This window comes from Pituophis catenifer, unplaced genomic scaffold, assembly GCF_029215685.1.
Source record: "Pituophis catenifer annectens isolate HBS135680 unplaced genomic scaffold, rPitCat1.0.hap2 SCAF_1, whole genome shotgun sequence".
Taxonomy (NCBI): Eukaryota; Metazoa; Chordata; class Lepidosauria; order Squamata; family Colubridae; genus Pituophis; species Pituophis catenifer.
The window spans coordinates 14,583,230-14,608,139 of record NW_027256881.1 but is presented as its reverse complement, the minus strand read 5'-3'; the positions used below and the strand labels follow the sequence as shown (position 1 = coordinate 14,608,139).

The 24,910-nt window shown below is 39.0% G+C and overlaps 1 protein-coding gene across 2 annotated transcripts in view; it reads left to right on the top strand.

Moving 5' to 3' along the window:
- CUX1 (cut like homeobox 1) overlaps positions 1 to 24,910 on the top strand; it is a 363,893-nt gene that overhangs the window by 209,188 nt on the left and 129,795 nt on the right. For both annotated transcript variants that reach the window (XM_070932086.1, XM_070932084.1), the window contains exons 9-12: positions 9,962 to 10,010; positions 13,830 to 13,934; positions 18,227 to 18,415; positions 22,223 to 22,281. In XM_070932086.1, the coding sequence (XP_070788187.1) occupies positions 9,962 to 10,010; positions 13,830 to 13,934; positions 18,227 to 18,415; positions 22,223 to 22,281 (402 nt within the window). The remainder of the gene's footprint in view (positions 1 to 9,961; positions 10,011 to 13,829; positions 13,935 to 18,226; positions 18,416 to 22,222; positions 22,282 to 24,910) is intronic.

Sequence of the window (24,910 nt, the reverse complement as noted above, 5' to 3'; positions counted from 1 at the left end):
AAATCTAGTATATGTTATCTAAATTAATCAGATGAATTTTAGACCATTGATTAAGGTAGCTTTAATTGGATGATCATCCTAATTAACATATTATCTCCTTTGTTCCTTGGCTTAAACCCTATCTGCATGTCTCAGAAGTCCTTTGAGACAACAAATTAGCTCATTCAAGTGTAGCTCTCTGAAAATTGGTGTTTACGAGGCCGGCTTTCTTTTTCAGAGTTTTTGACTCCCCTTATTTTGCTTTAAATCACTCTCCAAATTGCATATGTAGTAGTCAGCTAAATAATGTAAAGTCCTTTAATTTTTGGCATGTTAATATACAGTAGCAGATATTAAACTCTCCAGCACACAGCTTAATTCTCCAAGTTGAAATTTTAGGATGGATTCTTGCACATCCCCCCCCCCTGAAATTGAATGAGCCTTGAACAACTGGGGATTTTTTAGGTTACGTATTACACTATGATTTGTGTTTGCTTTTAGAACACATGCAAGACCATTTCTTGCATTTGTTTTGCTCTCTACTATATTGTTTGTTATACTTCATTTGGAAAATTAATACTGTGCTATGCAGCCTGAGGCCAAACGGAAGGTAGTAATTCAGTATTTTCCTGCCTTGTTCTGTGCTGAATTAAAGTAAGTGAAAAGTGGTTTCATTTGGATACACTGACAAAGGTGGGGAGATGTAATATGAGATGACAGTCAGCTTCTATTTTTAATATTAACGGTGAACACTGGTAGGCAATAGCTGTGGATCATAAGCATTTCTTTTTAAACAATAGGAAACAATGGTTTCTCTTGGGAAACCTGTTGTCCATTTGCAGACATAAGTAATGGCTCAGTTCCCAAACAATCAAGAGTACCAGGCATCCCCTTAAGGTCACACCATGAAAATTAAGGAGATGTTTAATTCTCAGAGCAAAGTTAGAAGTGGGGGAAAGAGGTATTTATGGAAGTTTGTTCACTGTTTCTCCTCTCTTACCGTTTGTACAGGATTGACCAAATTCGACTTTTCTCAAATGTTCTCATATGGATGACACTAGTAAGCATAAGCAGGGAACTGTATGATCCAGTTAAGTATTTTCAGCAATAAAAGAGCTCAATAGATCACATATCAGTTATATAAATCAAACTCTGAATCACTTTTTAAATCATAATACTCCACCTTCCAAATTTATTCTTGGTTTCATAATGCTTTGTAAGATTACGTGTCTGAATTTAATTTAGTGGATGTTTAATAGTCTGCTAATCCTTTCCTATGGGAGTACACTTTCTCCTGTACACTGAAATTGTTTTATGCTAGATTATTTCCTGATATCTCATTCTTCTTATTTAAGGTTAAAGCCTGGGGGGTAGGCAGAATTATAATTTCAGAATATGCTCAGGTGAAACTTGATATTTCATTTAATCCGTTCATAAATATCTCTTACTTATATATTTGCTGAACGATAAAACATTTTATTAAACAGGTAGAACAGGAAATGGCAGAGGTTTGTTGTGGGGGTTGCATTAACTGGAACTTCGTCTCATTGTTGTCTTTGGAACAAGACACAATCAAAGCATTTATTCAAATTAATGATTCCATATATTAAAAAGAAATGACAGTTAGATGAAGTTAATATTTTCCAGGAGGGAACTAAAAACTACCAACTCTTCATGCTCACACTCATCTTCTCACCAATAGTTCTTTGGTTTCCGATAAATACAAACTTATGAATTCTATTTTGAAAGCAAAGGACTTGTTATTATATCACATCAGGCAGCAGTATTGGGAAAAGGAGCAAAGTCTAGTACTGTAGGTTGTTAGTTTTCAGAATCAAACAAATTAAGGCAGTGTAATATTGTACCATCTGTTTGAGATACAGAAAAAGCATATGCAGACTCCAGAGCTGCTATTCAACTATTTAAAAAGAAAGTATATAGTTTGGGGGAGGGGGAAATCCATCGGTAAAAGACGAAATTTATTCTTTGTTACAGAAAGTGATGTTTACTTTTTTTTTTTCTCTTCAAACAGTTGTCACTATAATAAAATCTCCTAGCTCTTGATACCAAATATATTGGATTTTTATCTCATGTGTTTTTTGAGGTGTATGTTACAACTTTTTTCAAATAAATCCCCACCTTTAAGTTTTGACAAGGCAAAAGCTAATTGCTCCTAAACAGGGCAAAAATTTAACCGTATTCTGGTTACAGACTTATTTCCTTGATACAGTACTCCAGAAAAGGCCATTATCTGGTTTACTGAATAAACCAGAATGACTAGGGTGTTGCTGAGCTACAAACCACAGTAGATGGATTCACACACCGAAAGCAAAATCGAGCAGCTCATCTTCATTACTTAATGTACGAATTGAGCTAATACTACAATGGACATTAAATAATGAGTGGTCATTTGGCTATTCCATTGATGTCACATTAAGTCTTAATTTTAAAATTGTGTTGATTTTACATACATTCTTTTTCTCTTGAGCCTCTTGACCTGATGTTAAAAAACAACTTTTGAAACTCCTCATTATTGTAGAACCAGTTTGATGCTAGCAGCATTGTGGGATAGCAATTTAAGAAACTTTTACTTCAATAACAGGATTATTAAGTGGCCATACCAATGCTGCAAGCAACTGTAAGATAAAATAAATCTGTGGGAACACAGAATCAGCTGTTCCAATCTTTGGCTCATGTTGCTTGTTTCTATATCACTGAAATGATGCACTCCAGATTTCAAAAAAGCTGCTCATCTCTTTAAAATCTTCTTTTGCTTTTTTGTTCTGTCTGCTGGTGGAAGTCTGTGATGCAATGTAATGCTTTTATTTAAGTGAATTGTATAGCTTCTCAGTATCAAACAGGTAGACTTTATTTTTTTTTAAATTAATGAAAGTGTTAGTAGTTCAATTTTATAAGCACTTGTGGCTTCATACAAAGAACAAATAAAAAGAACAAAACAACAAAAGGAAAATATTACATGCTTTTTTTCCTTCTCACCAAAATGTTATCCTGCAACAGATTTATTGTCTCTGAATGTATTTCAGATAAATTCACTGTAGGCTTTCAAATCTTCTATATATAAAGAATTCAGGGTCCCTTCTTTTTGGAAGGAGCAACCAACGTGAGGTGAGAAAATTCATAGGAAGAATTTGAGACGCTGCTGTTTCAATTGACGTTTCAATATACATACATGTATATGTATCAAACTGTTTTTTCTTGAGATAAGGCTATGCAGAGCACAGGAAAGGATTAAGAAATAGTATGCCAAAAATTTTTTAAACAAGAAACAGCTATGTGCAAGTATACACCATGTACCTCCAAATTGGTGGATTGTGGGTAACGGCAGGGGTGAACTGCTCCTGGGTAGCAATGATGGCAGGTGGTTCGGAGAACCGGTAGCAAAAATCCCTGCCCACCCCCCATGCCCAGCTGAGCCACGTGATCATCAGAGGCTTTTTTTTTTACTTTTAAAAGCATTTTTTCTTCGGCCGAAAAAATGCTTTTAAAAGTTAAAAAAAAAAAGCCTCTGATGATCATGCAGCTCAGCTTGGATCGTCAGAGCCTTTTAAAAGCATTTTTTTAACAACCTCTTCAGCTGAAGAAAAAATGCTGTCAAAAGTTTTTTTAAAAAAAGTTGGCCACGCCCACCCAGTCACATTACCCCACCACCACCAAGCCACGCCCACATAACCAGTAGTAACACATTTTACATTTCACCACTGGGTAATGGTAGTTGGTTTACAAAATAATCTCTAGGTTAGAGATGCTAGCTTGCATAAAATAATATCAACGTGCCTGAGGGAAAACTGGACTTTGGTGGTACTTGTGCCATACTGGCAAAAACATGCCAGAACTGATTGATACTGTACCTAATACTAATACCATAGCAAGCAGTTCTATATCTGGCACAGTTGCACTTAAGATAGGTAGCCTAGTTTACACCTTTTCTGTCTTTATTAAAAAAAAGCAAGGTGAGACATTTTCACTGCTTTAGGTGATCACTTTATTCTGAATTTGATTCTGGTTGATCAAAAGCAATGTGCTTCTTCACATCGCACATACTGTAACTAACTGATAAAACTCATTGTTCTAAGATGACTTTAAAATAAAACGATCTAAGAAGACCTCTTTGATCAAGTCAGAAGTCTGTTGATAGGAATCTTTCATCTTTAGCAACTCCAAAAGAAAGCATAAAAGGCTTAATGTACTGCACTCTTGCAAATTATTTTCAAAAAATGCTATTTATTTAGCCATCATGACTAATAAACATGTTTAAGACCCTCAGAATAACAGACATCTTTTATTTGGTGACAATGAACTTCATATTATATCTATTTAAGGGGAAGAAGTCAGTTGGATTACTCATAATATCTAAATTTCACTTTCAACCCAGTGGTGGAATTCAATTTTTTTTACGACTGGTTCTGTGGGCATGGCTTGGTAAATGTGGCAGGGGAAGGATATTGCAAAATCCCCATCCCCTCCCCACACCTGGGGGAAGGATATTGCAAAATCCCCATTCCCACCCCACTCTGGGGCCAGCCAGAGGTGGTATTTGCCGGTTCCCCGAACTACTCAAAATTTCCACTACCGGTTCTCCAGAATCTGTCAGAACCTGCTGCATAGTACCCCTGTTTCAACTTCCGAGCCAACATGTTTTTCAAGCTGAAATAATGAGGTGTACTACCTTCAACCTCAAGACAACATTTTGACTCCGTGGCATACTTTCTGTCCACTCAGTATTCTATTTAAAATCCCCCAGAATGAATTGGGAGGATTAAGATGTGTTTCTTTTTGAACATATTGCTGAATCTGTTCTTAAGAAGACTAAAAAAAAAAGAACACATCAACCTATATTTTATAGAAAGAAGGCATTATTCTGTTGGTAAAGATCAGGAATGAGAAGCATTAGTGACCTTCCAGATGTTGCTGAACCAAAAATGTAAAAATCATTTCTTTGGCATAGGTACACACAATTTTCCTTCACTCCACCCCCAGTCTGAGTATTTGTTTTTCTTTCATTCTGTGTCTTATTCTCACAGACTGCCTGGACAAGTTCCTGCGGTTTTCTTGGTGAGATTTTTCAGAAGCGGTTTGCCATTGCTTGCCTTCCTAGGGCTGAGAGAAAGTGACTGGCCAAGGTTACCCAGCTAGCTTTGTGCCTGAGGCAGAACTAGAACTCACGGCCTTCAAATTTCTAGTCTGATACACCAAACTGGCTCTCAGTTTAAATATATGATATTAATTGCCAGTAACAACTTTTGAAATATGCAAACCAGCCGCTCAGATAAAAGAAATCAAGATTATTTTTGCTGCATTTTTGTTGATACAGATGTTGACTTTTATAATAAGCCAAATAAGCAGAATCTTCAAAAGAAAATCTGTTATTCCAGAGTCAACCACATTTCATATATTCTAGTACTCCTATTGTATTTGCCATTAGGGTTTTCCCCTCCACGCCTGCTTTCCCCCCCCCCCCTTCTGTGCTTAATCCCCATTTCCTAGCAGTTCAATTTTAATAATATTCTTACATTATATAAGGAACACTTGGAAATTCAGGCTGCAATATGACAGAAACATTTTACCTGTAAGCTCAACTGAAAAGAGTTAAGATTTCCAAGTTCATGCAAAAGGGTTTTTGCTTTTAACCAAGAAATGGAGAAATTGTAATGACCATACAGTATATTTCAAGCAGAGATACAAAATGCAGCATAATATATTTCAGTAGGGGATAATTGTGGATTACAGATCAGAAGAAATGCTGCAAAGACAATAAGCCTCAGATATTAATAAAGAATTGGCTGGCCTAATTCACTGATCTTCATCAGGGGAATTTATTCAACAGTTTAAAGAAATCCATTCAGTCACATTCCGATAGAAAAGCAAATATGTCTGAACCCAGCTTGTCTAATACTGACTCATCTGGAGGAAAGGCAGTCTCTAAGGGTTGAACTTCTACCCTTGATAAAGATCAATGAAAATGCGCTGGGAATTATTTATAAAATAAGTACTCTGCCTTATTGTCTTTTAGGTGCAAAAACTCTTTTATTCCCTTTGGGAAAAATCTAATTGGGCGTGCTACGAGATAAATTAACACATAACAAAAAGTTACTTTCAATTGTGAGGTAGTAGTAGGAAATTATGTATTTTTTTAAATCTTGCAAATGTCAAATCCTTCAAGCCTGAAGTTTTTAATTAGGAGTATTCAGAGTCCCTGTTTTGTTCATGTCCCCTTACTCATCTGAAGACCTCTAATCTATTTCAAGGCAGTTTCTATGCACTCTGAGCATTAAGCTGAAACAAGTGCCTGCTAAATGTAGATACTTCTCTTTTCTGTCAAAAGGGTATCTAATCAAAGATGTGAAGCCTGAGAAAACCAGCTAGTCCCGTCGGTTAATCATCACTAAGAACTAGAGTGATTGAGACCTGGAATGAACCGAGTCTTGTAAAAATGAGCTAGAAATACTTTTATATTAAAGTTTTACAGACAATAAATATAGCTCCTAGAGATTTTAATGAAAGAAATGATTTCAGGTGCCGAATGTCAGCTCCTGATGTAACATTTCAGCTTTTGCAATGGAAAGAGCCTACCTTTTGAAGATTTCCCTCAATTTTGTTCAAGCTTGCCTAAGGAGGGAACATTGTACCAATTCATTACTTTAGGGGTTTTTTTTTATTTTATTTATGGCTAAAACATTAATGACCTCACTGATGTTCAGCTTATTACATGTGGATCTCTTTAGAAGCTACTGGCAAGTTTGCAGTGCTTTATGAGGTTCAAAGGGAGTATTTTACAGAAAAGTTGTACTGGGATAAATGGGGGAGGGGGTGCAGGGAGTATAGACAAGTCTGATCAAATCCATGAATCTTGTCTAGCGTTCATCCTGGATGTAGCCTCTCTGTTTGCAGAGAAACTGATAAGATTAAAACTGTACCAGACCTCCCACAATCCATGTAGTTTACAGGGTAGATTAGAGCAAAGCTTTCCCTCTACCTGCTTATTCTTTTTTTATTATTATTATTTAATTTTATTGATTTTAATCTATTGTTAACCATTTTGGAGGAAAGACTTGCAGAAATGTTGTACATAAAACAATACGTTAGCGGTTCGGCTTCTGATTTCTTGTGTCCCCCTCCTCTCAAATTTGGGTGATGCACAGATGCATCCTATCTCTTTGAACTTCTGATTCTTCTATATTACCTGCTTTTTTAGCTAGGTTTTGAAACTAAGCAGACTTGTGCAATACTTTGCTTTCCTTAATCTGATTTTATTTACCACTTACTTTCTTAACCTTTGAAGGTTATATTGGCTCTTTTATTAGAAATGTTCGAATTATTATTTGAAGTGTGGTATAGTGACACCATAAGTTGCCTGGGGTATCAACTGGAATGTTGTGAGGTTCAGTCTTGGCCTGATCTTTAAAGTTTTTATTAATGCCTTGGATAAACGGTGGGATACAATATTTATCTGCTTGGCAGAAGTCAAAATAGATAAAGAAAATGGACAAAATGGAATGAAATTTAATAAAAAGACAAAGACAATTAGGAAAAAAAGTCAAAATACTCATATATAAAGAATGGGGGATACCTAATATGATCATCATAATTTTAGAAAAGAATTTGGGATTATGGTTGATTATAAACTGAAAAGCAATCAGCAGGATGATATTCAGTAACTGGTAAAAAGGCAAATTCAGTTTTAGAATGCATATTATTAGAAGTTATCATTTCCAAACATAGAATAATAGTTACAGTACACTATATTCTAAATAGATCAGACCCCCATTTCAAGTACTGAGTTTGATTTTGAGTACTATATTGTACGAAGGATTTATTTATTTTATTTATTTATTTATTTGATTTGTATACCGCCCTACTCCCGAAGGACTCAGGGCGGTGAACAGCCAACAATAAAATACATAAATACACAAAATTTAAAAACCCGATAAAATCAAATTAAACTTTTTGGCCCAGACAAATTAAAATACCCCAATAATTTAAAAACAGATTAAAATTTACATATTTAAAAAGGGAAGAGATCAGGCCAAGCCCGCTTGATGGAATAAAAAGGTCTTCACAGCACGGCGGAAGGAGCGCAGATCCGGGATCCTCCGTATCTCCGGGGGGAGCTCATTCCAGATGGTAGGTGCCCCCACAGAGAAGGCTCTCCCCCTAGGGGCCGCCAGTCGACACTGTTTGGCTGACGGCACCCGGAGGAGTCCCTCTCTATGAGAGCGTACTGGCCGGTGGGAGGCTATTGGTGGTAGTAGGCGGTCCCGTAAATAACCAGGCCCTAAGCCATGGAGCGCTTTAAAGGTGGTAACCAAAACCTTGAAGCGCACCCGGAAGACCACCGGGAGCCAGTGCAGCTCGCGCAGGAGAGGTGTTACATGGGAGCGCCATGTCGCTCCCATTACCACCTGCGCGGCCGCACTCTGCCGCGAAAGAAGTGGAAGGAAGACAAATAGGTGAGAAAACCTGTGTACAGTTGGGGTGACTTATGACAGATTGCTGCTGCATTGTACTTGTTTGCAAAGTTTGAGGTTGGGACAATGGTGATTTATTAAGAACTATTGGCCTTCCATATATCAGGAAGTGTAATCTCGGAATGGGGAGGGAGAGTAGATTATGGGCTATGTGGGAGGGGTGACATAATGAGAAATGTTGGGCTGATGATTACGGGGTGTCTACAGTTCAGTTCTGCTCCACCTGCCTTGTTCCATGATCCTGCTGGCCAGTTCACTGATGACCTAAATCAGCTATTGGTAAATTTGATCTTTTTGTAATAAGACATGCTCATAAACATTCATGACTGGATCTGATGTACATTACTGAAGCTTATTGATTTGGGGCGGGGGGGGGGAAATAGAGATATGGTTTTTTTTCCAGATAACTGGTCTCTGGGAACTAGATTCTAGAGTAGCTGAGGTGCTATGGTCAGGTAGGGTAGCAATGGTAATAAGTATCTTATGGTGACCAGAGATATTGCTTGAGAAGATAGAGTATGAATCCTTTAGCATGAGGTGCTCAGTGGGATTCCTGACTGAGCTCTCAGATCACATCTCTAGATGAGTGTTGGAATTCCCAATAATTGTCATAATAGGGAGATTTTGATCATCATGCCCTGGGATCAGTTTCTGGGAAGGGTGAGGAGTTCATGATACAGATTCTGATTGATTTAGTAAAGTTTTCAAAACATAAGAGCAATTGGACAGTGGAACTAATTGCCAATGACTGTAGTGAATTCCCCTTCCTTGGACATGTCCAAGCAAAATCATATGTTGGTGATGCTTTAGTTTAGATTTCTATGTGGAGCACAGTGTCAAGTTCAAGTCCACACATCTTGAAGTTGTTTGAAAAACACTGGCATAAATAGTCCCTTCTAACTTCACAGTGAGTTTTTCTTCTGTAAGTTCAGCCTATCAAGCAATTGCATACACTCTGTATACTACAAGTTGGACAATATATGGGGTGGAATCTTTGGATCCTATGTGATGATTCAGCCCCAGACTACAAAGATTTTTTTTAAAGTAGAAATGGTTGTGATTTCAGTTTTACACCTTCATCCATGAGGTTTTGTATTTTTACCCAAATCTCATGAAATCTACCGTTCTTACAAGTCTATATTATTTCCCTTTAATGTTGGTCTCCTTGACACCATGTGATCCTCCAGTTGCCAAATCCAAGATTATATATGGTGGCATTTATTTTTTTTCACTTTAACATTTAAATAATATGCCAATTATTCTGGCTAATTGTTTTGATGACCCAGATGTTATTTTTAAAACAATGAAAGTTCTAACTTGAGTGTCATAATTTTATAATGTTTTGATATGAAATAAGAATCACTTTTAAGATTTTTGAAGAAAATATTGCTGTGCACAAATGTTATAGACATAAAAAAAAGTCCAGATGATTGGTGTTTGATATGTTTTTACTTATTCTTCAGAGCTTAATAGATCTTTCTTCTATCTCTTTTTAGGTCGGATGAAATTGAGATGATCATGACAGATCTTGAAAGAGCAAATCAAGTAAGATTTTAAAGTTGGATAGTGTCTTTTTTTCAGCTTCGATGAAAAAGCTTTTTTTTGTTTTTCACTGTCATCACCCTTGAAGATATCAAAATTACCAGATCATAGTTAAGGACCTAAGAGCAGCCAGACACTCGCCTCCATGCATTCTTGCTTTTGAAGTATAAATGATCACTATTGGTTTTACCTCCAGTTTTGGTAACCTTGTATGAAGTCTTGGTTAAGTGGGAATGACAGATAAAGCAGCCATTGATACTTTTCGTGCCCAATTGTCAAATCATTGGTCTATTTTTTTTTCTTCTATTATCTTGGCTATAAACGGAATACTGAGGGGAGGAAAAAAATAATTCACTTTTACCTTCTCTTTTTCATGTATTTTTTATTGTATTAGTTTTTTATCTTAGTATTTTTAAATTTCATTTAGAAAATAGATTTGGTTGTAGACATGATCAATTCAGTGTTTTGATCAAAGTTAAATTGTGTGCACCAGATGGGAGAGAAGGATTATTTCGGATTCCCTATTCCATCAACATACCTGATCATGCAAAGATATCTTCTCTAATAAAAACTATTTACTTGAAGAGCCAAGGAAAGAAATTCCTCAGGATTGTCTCAAAGGTGCTTTTCACTTCTCATCCAAGAAGTTTCATTGGTTGAACCGATGAAGCTTCTTGGATGATGAGTGAAACATTTTCAAGGAAAAACAAAGAAAGTCCAGTTGCCTTTTGAGAAAGCACTTTTGAGACAACTTATGTCTCAGATGACTGAGAATCACCATAGACACACTCCTCAGGAGAAAATTCTCTGCAAAATAAGAATGAAAGCTTGAAGACGGAGTTCTTCAGTGAAGTATTTATTCTCTTTTAAAGGAATCATTATGTTTAAACACCAAATGAATGAAAAAAAATGAAAGAAATGTGAAAGCCTTGGATGAGACTTAAAATGTAAGATTAGTGAAGGAACATGGCATTAAGGCCATGTCTCTTAAATCAATCTAACATATGGTGAGTTTCATGTTTTGATAGGAATCCTTATCTCCTACCTGTAAACCGGGCGTACCTCATGTTAACATTCCAGAAGCTAAAAGTAGTGATTATTATATCTAGTTTCCTGAGGTAGGGTGATAGATCCTTGTGTCCTGCAGGAAAATTATGATTATGGCTATGATTCAGGTCACCATCATCATCTTGAAAAATCCATGTCCTCAATTGCTCCTCCTGCACCCATCCTTGCATGTTGGTTGAAAGCCCAGGCATCTACAGGGGGACAAGGGACACCATGACACCGTGCTGTCATTGTTCAAATGATGCAAATATTCTACGCAGCTTCCTTGTAGCTTTTTTAAGATATATAGCAATAGCTTTTATATACCACTTTACAGTGTTTTACAGCCCTCTTACAGTGTCAGCATATTGCCCCCAACAATTTGGGTCCTCATTTTAACCTACCTTGGAAGGATGGAAGGCTGAGTCAACCTTATGTATGATCAGATATCAAGAGTGACATGCAATGGTGACCTGGAAGCCAGCTCTTAGCAAGTTGAAAGGGAACTCTGGTATTCCTTCAATTGGAGAGGTTGGGACAAGCCTGGTTCTTCAAGTTTATTTTCTTCATGTAGTCCTTTACATTCTGATCATCCTTTTGTAATTTAGAAGAGTCTTATGCCGGAAGTGGAAAGGAAACCCACCTCATGCCTCCCCACCCACTCCTTCAGAACATTTCTTCTTTAGCCGAAAACACATCCCTGCAAACAGCTCTGGAGGCTGATTATTGGGATGGGTTATCTGCACCAATGCTTCAGTGGGAGGTTAAATGCTCTTGTCTCAGTAAATGACAAGAGCACTCCTTCCACAGGGCTTGATGATGCATTGCAAAGGTAACTGCTTATGGAAATGATCCTTGAAAAGAGGGAGGCAAACAGGCCACAACCCTGCAGAAGCCTAATTAGCTGTACATTCTCCTTCCTCTACCTCAGGCCACTATCACCACCCCCTAGGAAGGATCCCTCAAGAGCAGGAGTGGGCCGTTAATGTTCCCAAGGGGCCACATGAGAAACTGGGACTGGAGGGTTGCCAACCCGTCCTCTTGTCACTGCCCCAGCCCTGATGCCCGCTGACGTGGGCCAGATGAGACCCACAGACCGTAAAATGGCCCAGGTCAGCTCAAGAGGGAGGGAGAAAGTTGGCAACAATGCTACCGAGACTTATGTGACTGATCTCTTGCCTGCTTTTTTTCATTCATAATTGAGTTTTTATTTGCAGATATTTATATAGATTATAAATTCTTTTCAAAATACTGTTCTGAAAGGTAGTAAATAAATGACTTGAATCATTCCACTGCAAATATATCTATCATGCTTCCAACTCTGAGGCCATTTGGAAAGGCAGAGAGAGCCATGACTGGAAGCCCTGAAATTTGAGATGCTGGAGTATCTAGGCATCCAAAGTTGCAATTTTTCTGGAACTGGATTTGGAGAGACCTACAAGGCCTTTCTGCTTTGACCACTTTATGTCCTTGTTGAGTCTGTTATCTTTGAAGCTAGTTTGGAAAGCTGTAGGAGGAGCAAACACCATTTCCCCCTCTCTGTCTCTCTCCAATAAACTATGGTCAGTAAGCACCATCTACAATAAATTATTCCTGCTTTAAACCATCCAAAAGGGGATGCTTCTACAGTAGCATGTACTTGCTCCAATAAGTACATCTATAATTTAAGGTTTTCATGCACTTCTTTTCCCTCTAGAGTTACTGTTTTTTGTGTCATGTATTCATTAAAAACAAATGTGGAACAGTTGATGTGTTAGATTTCGACTATGGAGAACTTGATCCAGCACCTCTTCTCAAAGCCAGGAAGCAGCCTGGCAGCCTTGATCCAGTCCTCAAGATGTTTATAGGAACAGATCCCATAAATGTCATATCCAAGCAGTGAGCTGCATTTATCCATAGAAAAAAGGCCAGTGCTTGTAAGCACTGTGCAAACACTTGGGATTTTGTAGATTGGGTGGCCTCTTCTTCTTCTATTTCCTTACCATGGATTTTGTAAGGACAAGAGGAACTATTTTGCATGGTACAGTGTGTCCCTTGGAACAGAGTGGGAAAAGGTGGCTCTCTAGATATTGGAATTACAATTCCCATCATCTTGATAATTGGCTATACTGCTTTGGGCTGATGAGAAACATATTCAGCAATCTCTGGCATATTAGAGGTTATTGCCTCCTGTTTTTTGTTTTTTTTTAAGACAGGATAAAAATGTAATGTGGATTAAGCCTGTAACCATTCTCCTTACCTTGTATACTTCACTGTGTGCGTGTATGCAAAGGAGAGACATGGTTATGGAAGAAAGAGACTCCACAAAAGGCCATTGTGATTATTTCAGGCAAAGCAGACTGAGGATCACTTAATTCAGCATTTACTCATGAGAATTATTCCCACAAGGAATCATGCAACTCTGCCTGCTTTGGCTCAGAATACAGAAGGCAATTGAATCAAAGGAATCCATTTCCACTCGCATTCATCCAGCCTGGGAAATTCAGTGGGCCGCAGCATTTGTGTCAGCAGGGGATTCCTTGCTCCTAGCGTTAAATTACTGTCATAATCGCTCAATTATTTCTTCCTTGTACTGTTTAAAATAAAAATCCATCACATTCAGAGGTTCTCCCCCCATCATTTATTAGGTTGAGTGTTTAGGAAAATCAATTATACTCAGTCGGGCATGAATTGATGAATGTTCGTGCAATAATTGCCAGTTGTTAAATCAAATGTACATTCTCTCCCTCTCCCCCATCCTCACTTCCTGATTCCCCCCGCACTTTTTTTTTTCAGAGGGCAGAGGTAGCTCAAAGAGAAGCAGAGTCCTTGAAGGAACAACTCTCATCTGCAAACAAATCTCTCCAGCTGGCTAACCAGATTCAGAAAGCACCGGATGTGGTAAGAGGCAGCCCCTATTTCCAATAATCTTCTTGGAGTGCTTGCCATCAAACTTCTTAAACTTTCCTCCTGTGTAAAGCTAAATTATTTATCCAGAATCTTCTACCCTGGAAAAACTGGACATTTCAGAACTGGGGTGTTTGCGGGAGGGACACATGTATATAATAACCCTGTGGTTTTCCTAGGGAAGCTGGAAGGTAATATTTGCTGATCTAAAGCCAATTCTCCTTGTGCTCTCTTCTGCCAGTAGATTGTTAGAATTGCATTTATTTATTTAAAACATTTGTATAGTCGTCCATTTTAAACCAACTCTGGGGGGCTTAAAAAATAATATGGGAATGGGAAATGGACCAAGGCAGGGGTGAAATCCAGCAGGTTCTGACAGGTTCTGGAGAACCAGTAGCGGAAATTTTGAGTAGTTCGGAGAACCGGTAAATACCACTTCCGGCTGGCCCCAAGTGGGGTGGGAATAGAGATTTTGCAATATCCTTCCCCCAGGAGTGGGGAGGGAATGGGGATTTTGCAGTATCCTTCCCCCAGGAATGGGAAGGAAATGGGGATTTTGCAGTATCCTTCCCCTGGAGTGGGGTGGGAATGGAGATTTTGCAGTATCCTTCTGCCTCACCCACTAAGCCACGCCCACAGAACCGGTGGTAATAAAGTTTGAATTTCACCACTGGAACGGGGTGTATGGAGTTTCATGCCATGCCTCTAATGTACCAGTTGCATGCTACCTCTCCCTTGCTGAACCATCTTTTCATTTCCAGAAGCAGTGAGCATTTATGTAGGCCTTAGAACAGATTCTGCATTATTATCATGGTTAGTTCCCAGATCTCATGATAATAGAGGTTAATTGTTTTTGTTCTTTACATATCCTAACACTTCTGGGTACAGGTAGTTCTCAACTGAACTACAGTTCATTTAGTAACCAAAGTCACAACGGCTTTGAAAATAAGTGACTTATGACCATTTTTCATACTTACGTCTGTGGCAACATCCCCACGATCACATGATCAAAATTAAAACAGTTGGAAACTGGCATGTATTTACGATGGCTGCAATGTCCCAGGGTCATGTGATTCCCTTTTGCAACCTTCTCACAAGCAAAGTCAATGGGGAAGTCAGATTCACTTAACAGCCGTGTTACTAACTTACTGTAACAACTGCAATGATTCACTTAATAACTGTGGCAAGACAGGTTGTAAAATGTCTCACTTAGCAACAGAAATTTTGGGCTCAATTGTGATCGTAAGTCGAGGACTACCTCTGTGTGTGTGTGTTCGTGTTCACACGCACACACGGCAAGACATATGTCGGACGCCCACCAAGCCACACCATGCCCACCAAGCCACGCCCACAGAACTGGTAGTAAAAAAAATTGAATTTCACCACTGGAACATAGTGTTTTAAAGTACGATTGAAGCAGATATTAATTACAGCACAAACCTCAGAGGTTCCTTCCAGCCCTATGATTCAATTAAATATATATAAATAAATATATATGAGCCTTGGTGGCGCAGCAGACTAAAGCGCTGTTAAATAGCACTTAGCTGCCAGCTGCCTGCAATTACTGCAAGTTCAAATCTCACCAGGCTCAAGGTTGACTCAGCCTTCCATCCTTTCGAGGTAGGTAAAATGAGGACCCGGTTTGTGGGGGCAATAAGCTGACTTTGTATAAAAAAGAACACCGCTTGGGGGGGGGGAGGCAAAAGCCCTACTAAGCAGGTATATACAAAAGTATGAAGGCTATTGCTTAACACATTGTAAGCCGTCCTGAGTCTCCGGAAAAGGGCGGCATATAAATCGAACAAATAAATAAATAAATAAAATAAAATAAAATGTGCTAACAATAGCAGTACAAGATTCCCTCGTCACCTCCCGTCTGGACTACTGTAACGCTTTCTACATGGGGCTCCCCTTGAAGAGCACCTGGAGGCTCCAGCTGGTCCAGAATGCAGCCACGCGGGTGATTATGGGAGCGAATCGCCGCTCCCATGTAACACCGCTCCTGCGCGAGCTGCACTGGCTCCCAGTGGTCTTCCGGGTGCGATTCAAGGTGTTGGTTGCCATCTTTAAAGCGCACCATGGCTTAGGACCCGAGTACTTACAAGACCGCCTTCTGCCACCGATAGCCTCCCATCGACCAGTACGCTCCCACAGAGAGGGACTCCTCAGGGTGCTGTTGGTCAAACAATGTCGACTGGCGATCCCCAGGGGGAGAGCCTTCTCTGTGGGGGCACCTGCCCTCTGGAATGAGCTGCCCCCGGAGATTCGTAGGATCCCCGACCTTCGCACCTTTCGCCGCGCCCTTAAAACGCTATTGTTTCACCAAGCAGGGCTGGCCTAAATGCTATTTTAATGGGTGGTTTCTATTTTAGTTCTTTCGGCCAAATTATTTAATATTTTTAAATTGTCTTTTAACTTTCATATAGTTGTGGGTTTTATTTTTGGTTGTACACCGCCCTGAGTCCTTTGGGAGAAGGGCGGTATAAAAATTTAATAAAATAAAATAATAAAATAAAATAAAATAAAATAAAATAAAATAAAATAAAATAAAATAAAATAAAATAATAAAATAATAAAATAAAATAAAATAAAAAAAATAATAAAATAAAATAAAATAAAATAATAAAATAAAATAAAATAAAATAAAATAAAATAAAATAAAATAAAATAAAATAAAATAAAATAATAATGAAATGAAATGAAATGAAATGAAATAATAAAATAAAATAAAATAAAATAAAATAAAATAAAATAAAATAAAATAAAATAAATAAGATAGCTCCTAATCAGGATATTTTTTACAAGCCCAGCTTTCTCCCAATTTGCTGTCTTTGGGAGGGAGGGTGGGACAAGCCCAACCCATCTAGAAACAGCCAGGTTGGGGAAGGCTTTATTAGCTGTTGGCCTTGAAAGTAGATTTTCTGTGTAAAAGTTCCGTTGTATAAAATAAGAAATTGTGTGAAAATAAAGATTAATCTCCATAATAAATTCCGACTTAATCCAAAAAGCAGACTTATTTATCAAACTGGTAAACCAACTACAGGTAGTCCTCAATTTATAACCACAGTTGAGCCCAAAATTCATGTTGCTAAGTGAGAAATTTGTTGAGTGAGTTTTGCCTCATTTTACGACTTTCCTTGCCCCATTTGTTAGGTGAATCACTGCAGTTGCTAAATTAGTAACCTGATTGTTAAGTGAATCTGGTTTCCCCATTGACTTCGCTTGACCCTGGGACACTGCAACCGTCATAAATGTGAGTCAGTTGTCAAGCATCTGAACGTAAATCATGTGACCATGGGGATACTACCACGGTTGTAAGTGTGCAAAATGGTCATAAGTCACTTTTTTCAGTGCTGTTGTAACTTCAAACTGTCACTGAGTGAAATGTTGTAAGTCGAGGTACACTGATTAATAGCACTGCCTGAAAAATCAGTTATGTTAATTAACTTTAATTCAAATTAATTCAAATTAAATAAGTTCTAAAAGAGTCCCGATCGGATAGCAAAACCATATTTGTATATACAAAATTATTTGTATTTTAAAATGCAGACATCAAGCAAGAGACATGACTTCTCTCTCACTGAAAACTGGCACACATGCATTTTCTATTAAATCCGTTTCTTATTTTGACAAGAGCTGAGTTTTTTTTACATGTATGTAAACTTTATTGAGGTGATTGATGCTACATGTTTTCATTAATCATGACTGACTTCCGATATGTTTTATTCTTTGGTAGCTCTGTAAATTTAGCTGCACAAATTATTTGTTGGAGGAAGATGTTAGTAGTCGAGCTAAAAATAAGGATGACAAGGAAATCTGGCAGATCACTCTAGGAAGGAGATCCCACTTTAAAGATTCTATACCTTGAGTTCACCTCCTAATTGCCACTGAAATTAGGGAATGGAAAAGGGGCCCTAAAGAGAGTTTTATGGCACCAGGAATCATTGGTTATATATTCAAAAGTCTATATTTTGGATCAAAACAGCCCTGTGTGAAAAGTAGCATAAAATGTAAAATGCCACATGGAAAAAAATCAGATTATGCATTGAAACAGTGATGTAATCAGTTTAAGCAAGGTTTTGACAATCTTTTCTCTAGCATGTTTTAACACCTCCCAGAAGAAAATAGTACATTTGATACTGAGTATTTTATGTTGACCTGTCCATTCTCTATAACCCAATACTAGCTTTTCATTTTTAATGTGCTGCAGGTAATCTTTGGCATGTTGGTTTGCCACTGTGTGATCTCTACTGTCTCCTCTCTCTCCAATTTCCTTTATCTCTTAGGAGCAGGCCATCGAAGTGTTGACACGATCCAGCCTGGAAGTAGAACTGGCCTCCAAAGAACGAGAAATTGCTCAGCTGGTTGAAGATGTTCAGAGACTCCAAGGCAATCTTACCAAACTTCGGGAAAATTCCACCAGCCAGATCTCCCAGCTCGAGCAGCAGCTGACTGCCAAGAACAGCACTCTCAAAGTAAGCAAGCAGTTTGGTTTCCTCCATTGCTTTAGATAGGATCTGGGAGGAAGGTAAATTGCATATTTGGCCTCTAATGCTATTTTGACAAATACACTGTCATGGTTCCAAGTAATAACCCCATAGAAAGCAGAACTCGGAGGCAGGAAGATTCCTCAAAGAACAATTTTATTGGAGATATATTGGCACAAACTGGTGAAAACCGACTCTGAAAGTTTTCACTTGATTAAAAAGTGAAAGTTCCCCCTTTCCCCCAAACAATCAGTCACATTGTCCAATCAAGGTGCTGGCTTGTTGCCTGGTTACTTTACTCCTCCTCTCTCCAGCCACCTGTTAGAATGTTCTTGGTTCCCACAGGAAATTATTTTGTTTTGGATACAAAATCCCCCTCCCTATGCCTTCTTCGCATTGTGGCAATCCTGAAGCCTCCAAAATGGCCCCAGCCAAATTCGCTTCAGAGTTGATATACACATTATTTCTACTGTTGTGGTAGATCTTTTCAACCACTTAATCACATTTAGAATTCAGATTGGTTCTCTCAGAAAAAAGCATCCAAGAGAAAGGTAAAGGTAAAGATTTCCCCTTTACCAGTCATCTCTGACTTAGGAGGCAGTGCTCATCTCCATATCCTAGCCAAGGGAGCCAACATTGTCTGAAGACATTTCCATGATCATGTGGCCAGAATGACTGTACGCCAAGGCACACAGAACGCTGTTACTTGGCCACCAAAGTGGTATATATCTACTCGTATTTGTGTGCTTTCAAACTGCTAGATCAGGGGTCTCCCACCTTGGCAACTTTAAGACTTGTGGACTTCAACTCCCAGAATTCCTCAGCTAGCAAAGGAGACCCCTGTGCTAGATGAGCAGGAGTTGAGACAAGTAACGGGAACTCACCCTTCTGCGCAGTGCTCAATTCTCAAACCTGGGCTGTCAGTAAATAGGCAGATACAGTCCATTTATTCTCCATCAGGATATTTAGCTGCCACTCAAAAGCCAGAATCTGAGACACTCTCATCCGCCCAGCAAACAACCAGCCTACAAGAGTTTACAAGACCAGGAGAGCAGTATCTTTGGGGAGTTTGCTGCTTGGGAAGTAGAGATTTTGAGCGATTACAGATTTCATGAAAGCCAGTTTGGTGTACATCTTAAGGCATCAGGCTGGAAATCCAGAAATTGTGAGTTCTAGTCCTGCCTTAGGCACAAAACCACCTTGGCCAGTTACTTTCTTTCAGCCCTAAGAAGAAAGCAGTGGCAAACCACTTCTGAAAAACCTTTCCAAGAAAACTGTAGAGACTTGTCCAGGCAGTCTCTGAGAATCAGACAAGGGTTGATCGGAAGTAAAGAAAAAAGAAAAAAAAACATACTTCATAAGCTCTATTTCTTGATTGAAGTCTGGTTGCTATGTGCGTAGATGTGGTCCTTTGTTGGGGAAAAGACAACACAACATGATACTCTACCTCTGATATTTTGTCGGATATTATTAACATAAAATCCTGGTTCAGAGCTGTGTGATTTTCTCCTCCCCTTCCCGAGGAAGGGGGAGGGGGGAGAGGCTAAATTTGATGCAGATTGAGTAATTAAATACGAGACTTAAACTAAAGTCTGTGTTCTGCCCCAGCTCCGGATTTCCGAGGATATTGACACACACCAACGGTCCTTATCAAATTTATTAAGTAGCAAGAATAAACAAGACCGGCAAAGGTTGGCAACCAGCCCAGAAAACAAGATATGATAAACCAAAATACTCTGATAATAAATACGAATTGTTTCTAGCAAGAAACTTACTAACGGCGTGTGACTTAAATAGGCTAAGGGAGTGGCCAATTATCCTCAAGCCTTACTCTCGAGGAGACCTCCTCCTCCTCCTGAGTAGTCACTCCTGCCTTTTGGCAGCCCTGCGTGCTCAAGCATTGAGAAGAGGCTCCTCCACTTCGCTCTCTTCACTTGAAGGAGCCTCTGGAGATTCTGAAGGCCCTGGCTGAGTCTCTGCCTCTGGCACCACATCCTCTTCAGCCTCCTCGCTGTCCAACACAAGCGCTGGCTGCACAGGCTGCTGGCGTGACACCACACCAGCCTCCTCTTCGTCGGGATCAGCCACGATCCGCACAGGCCACTGGTGGGCCACAACAGTCTGAAAGACTTAAGTTGATCTTCCTCATTCATTTTTGTGCCCATTGTTTAGGTTAATACATCGTGATGGGCTTCTTGATAAACTTTTCTTAACTGCTGCATAGGAATTTCTCCCATCCCCCTTCCATTAAAGCATCATCTGCAAGCTCGTGGAGGAGTATTTTTAGACCTTGCACGGCATTAGAAACATGCCTTTTATTTTGTCTGAAAAAGAACCAAGTTGATAGTTAGAGCCAGATATTTGTTCCTCCAGATTGTCTCACAGCTTGAACCTTTTGTTCCACTTTGCATTTCGCTGGGTTCTTCCAGACAATTATTATGCTAATCTTTTTCCACAACTGTTGCAGGCTGTGGAAGCACTTGGGGTCTAAATGGCTGGTGTGCACAGTTTCACGTTTGTCACAGGCCCAACTAAGTCAGTTTTTCCTATTTCTCTTCTTCCTATGATGATGGCATCTGCATGTTCCAAGTAGGGGGGAACAACCTTCAGTCTCAGAAAAGATCCTTCAGGCCCTAGATTTGAGGAGAAGATGGTAGTTAGCTTGAAGAGATAAAAAGGTCAACAGATCAGACATTACAATATTGTAAAAAAAAACCAAAAACCCTCAACCCCTATTGATGAATCCAAGAATCAGTGAAAGTTCTGTATTGCTTGAAGCCTCGTAGGTTGAAAGCTGAACTCTAAATCTTGATATCTAATTGCAACCAGTGCAGTTGCTTCAACAGAGTTGTAATGTGTTCGCCATCAGGCATGCCATTCAGTAACCTGGCTTCGTTCAAGATCATTCCACAGTTGTCAGATCAAGCATAAATATAGACATAACAACAGTGGTGGGTTCCACAATATGTTACTACCGGTTTGTTGCGCGCACGTTCGCTTCGTGCACGCACGTGCCCGGTTTGTGTGCACGCCTGCCTTCTGCACATGCGCCCGGCCTCAAAAATGTGCCTAAACAGGATGGCGTAGAGACGGGGCGGATGGGTGGGTGGGTGGGCGGGCTCACCCGCGATTTCTGCTACCAGTTCAGGTGAACCAGTCCGAACCAGCTAAATACCACCTCTGCATAACAATAATCCAGGCCTGAGTCTACCCATTGTGTAAATAACATTTGTTAATCTATACCTATCCAGAAAAGGACATCACTGGTTTATTAATTAAATAAGAAAATAGGCACTCCTGAACACAAGAGTCATTTAGGCCGTACATGTAAATTAGAATGCCTGACAAAATCTGTGCCTGTCTCTTCTAAGGCAGCACAGTCCTATTTAGAATAGACAGACTGTCCACATCCTATCTTTGGGAACCATCCGCAAATCCAAAAGGCGTTCTTGTGGTCAGAATTTCTTAATCCTCATTGACTCCCTCATTTCATTCAAGACACACCATCTCTCTTGGTGATATACAGAAGTAGAGCCAATGTCATCGATATCAGGTGATAAGCCACAGGAAATCAATTTGTTTGTGGCAGTATTTAAGTAAAAGCAGCAAAAACTATATCTGTCTATGATAGTGGGTAATAGAAAAGACATGTCCTTTCTCATTTTTGTCATTGAAACAAATTTAATGTTACCATTTTTTTCCTTTTTATATTTTTTTTCTTAGCTTTGTAGGAAGGCCATATTGTAAAATAAAAATCTAATCAAAATTATTTTTCATTTCTTTATTGCCTATAAGCAACTGGAAGAAAAGTTGAAGGTGCAAGCTGACTATGATGAGGTTAAGAAAGAATTAAAGTAAGTGTGTCTACCTACTATTGAGTTGCAGTGCCATATATATCTCAAATGGTTTTGAGATAAGAATCAACTTGTAGTCACCAAGCAAAAAAAAAAAAAAGAAACGTTTGTCATTTAAGGCTATCAATCTGTGATACTGAAGGGGTTTAGTACTACGGTACCCATACACATCACATATGCAGAAATTCCCAAGAAATTTTGGGAAATATGTCTTAAACATAGTCTATAGCAGTGATAGCTAACCTTTTTGCCATCGCGTGCCAAAAGCGGGGGTAGTGGGGGGGGATTGCGCGCACGCGTCCCCACACCCATAATTTAATGTGCCCCCTCCCCCCACGCATGCATGCGTGACCCCCCTCCCCCTGCTTTTGGCATGTGATGGCCCGGTAGGCCAATTTTTTGCCCTCCCCAGGCTCCAGAGCCTTTCTAGGAGCCTGGGGAAGGCGAAAACAGCCTTCCCCACCCCCCTGGAGGCCCTCCGGAGGCCCAGAAACAGCCCGTTTCCCAACTTCCAATGGGCCCAGAAGACCCAAAAATCAGCTAGCAAGTGCACACATGCGTGCTGGACTGAGATAGGGCAACGCTTGCATGCCCACAGATATGGCTCCCTGTGCCACCTGTGGTACCCGTGCCATAGGTTCGCCATCACGGGTCTATAGTCTTCAATCGCTTAATGGAATAGTGTTTTTGTGAAAATATAAGAGCCTCTTTGAGTCCTTAATTGTAATGTGCCCTGTATTCAAGTAGAGAACATAGTCTCCAGATACCAGTTAAGCAACCAAAATTTAATTGAATTTTAAATTTAAGATCTCTATTTATTGTTTTAATGTTTTATATGGCATTTTTATTGAATGATTGTGAACCACCTAGAGTCACCTTTGGCCAATGGATGGCATATAAGTGTAATAAATAATAATAAAATACCACCATACCTGGTCAAGATTTGTGGAATTTACAGACAGACTCCAAAACGGGGAAATTCTTAAAGCAGAAAGTAACTTCCCAAGTAATTGAATAAGGATTGGATATACCCAGTTATCAGAAAACGCTGACTAATGAGTGAAGTTTTAAAGAGATGTTGGAGGGGAGTCAGACCAGAGTGGGAAAGCTTGGGGGGAAAAAGCAAATCTGTAGCCTGGCTAAAACCTCAAAGAGGGCAACTCCCTGCTGCAAATTTTTTGCTGTAAGTCCCATTTAAACTTATCAAGCTTGTCAGGCGCATTATGGACTTGCTTAAACTTCACATAGGCACTGTAGAAAGACCCATTAGAGTTGGTCTGCCAAGTAGAAAAGGGAAGAGCAGATGCTCTGGTAATTATAGGAATCCTACGACAGACAGAGGAAAGCAGGAATATTTCTTTTAGAAGGAAACAGTGTGAAATGAAGAATGAATCTTTCCTAGCAGGCCTCTAAAAATAGTTTAAGGAGACCCAGATTTATTTTCTGATTTTATTTATTATAAATAAATATAAAATCCTACCATTTTACCCTTAGGGTACTCATACCATCTCTGTCGTCCCATCTATTCTTTCATATTGTCCCCTGGCAGTACCCTTTTCATATACTGTCTTACATTGCAGCGTGAAATAATGGCCATTTGTCAGCAGAAACCCTCTGCACTGTATGTACGACAAAAGTAGTCAGGCTACATTCAGAAAACTAAATGGATTCATTTCTGATGTCAAAAATGAGCCATGTTCAAATACAAAGAAGGGAACACTTAAACTCTCTGGGTTAATATCTCAAGACGGTTGTCCTTGAGAAAAGAAGTGCCAAAGATTGATTTTATACGAAACAACTGAGTTGAAATTTATTCATCTGGAGATTTAACACTATTTTTCAAGGATTACACGGAGGCCATTTTGCATCACACTGCATGTGTTAAATGGCTCACTGGTGCTAGGATGTGTCACACCTAATAACTGTTTTGTGAATGTCCGTTGTCAAGAAAGTAATTATCACTGCCTATACCATCTACTTCGTGTTTTCTGCTGACCATAGTGCATACAGTTCCACCCACTTAATCTTTGTGTATATTCATTCATACACACACACACAGATTAAGTGGGTGGAACTGTACACAGTATGGTACAGTATATATTTATTAAGAATTTAAACAGAAGAAAAAAATTTAAGAACTAATACAAAGAGAAAGAAGGGGAACAAAGAAAAAGTCAGTGCAAAAAGAAAAAATAGGAAGAAATTGCTTCCAATTTCCTTTACAGCACAGGTGTCCAACCTTGGCAATTCTAAGACCTGTGACGTCAACTCCCAAAATTTCCCCAGTTGACTGGGGAATTCTGGGAAAAAAAATTCTTCTTTTTCTATTATGTTTTTTTTCCTAATTCAACATGTAGATCCTAAGTTCATTTTTTTCTGTTTCATGCAAAAAGTTCACAAAAATGAATGTACATAGTGGGGTTTTGTTTTTCTCCCAAATATTTTGTTCCTTAATTTAGCCATCTCTGCAAATTCCATCTCCTTCACCAACCATTCCCTCTTTGTGGATAAGTTTTTTTTTTTTTTTTTTGGCTTTATATTTTATATATATATAAAATATATATTCAAGTTCACCAAAATTTTCTGTGAGACATTTCTTGTTCTAGCAAATCTGGAATTTATTTTATAA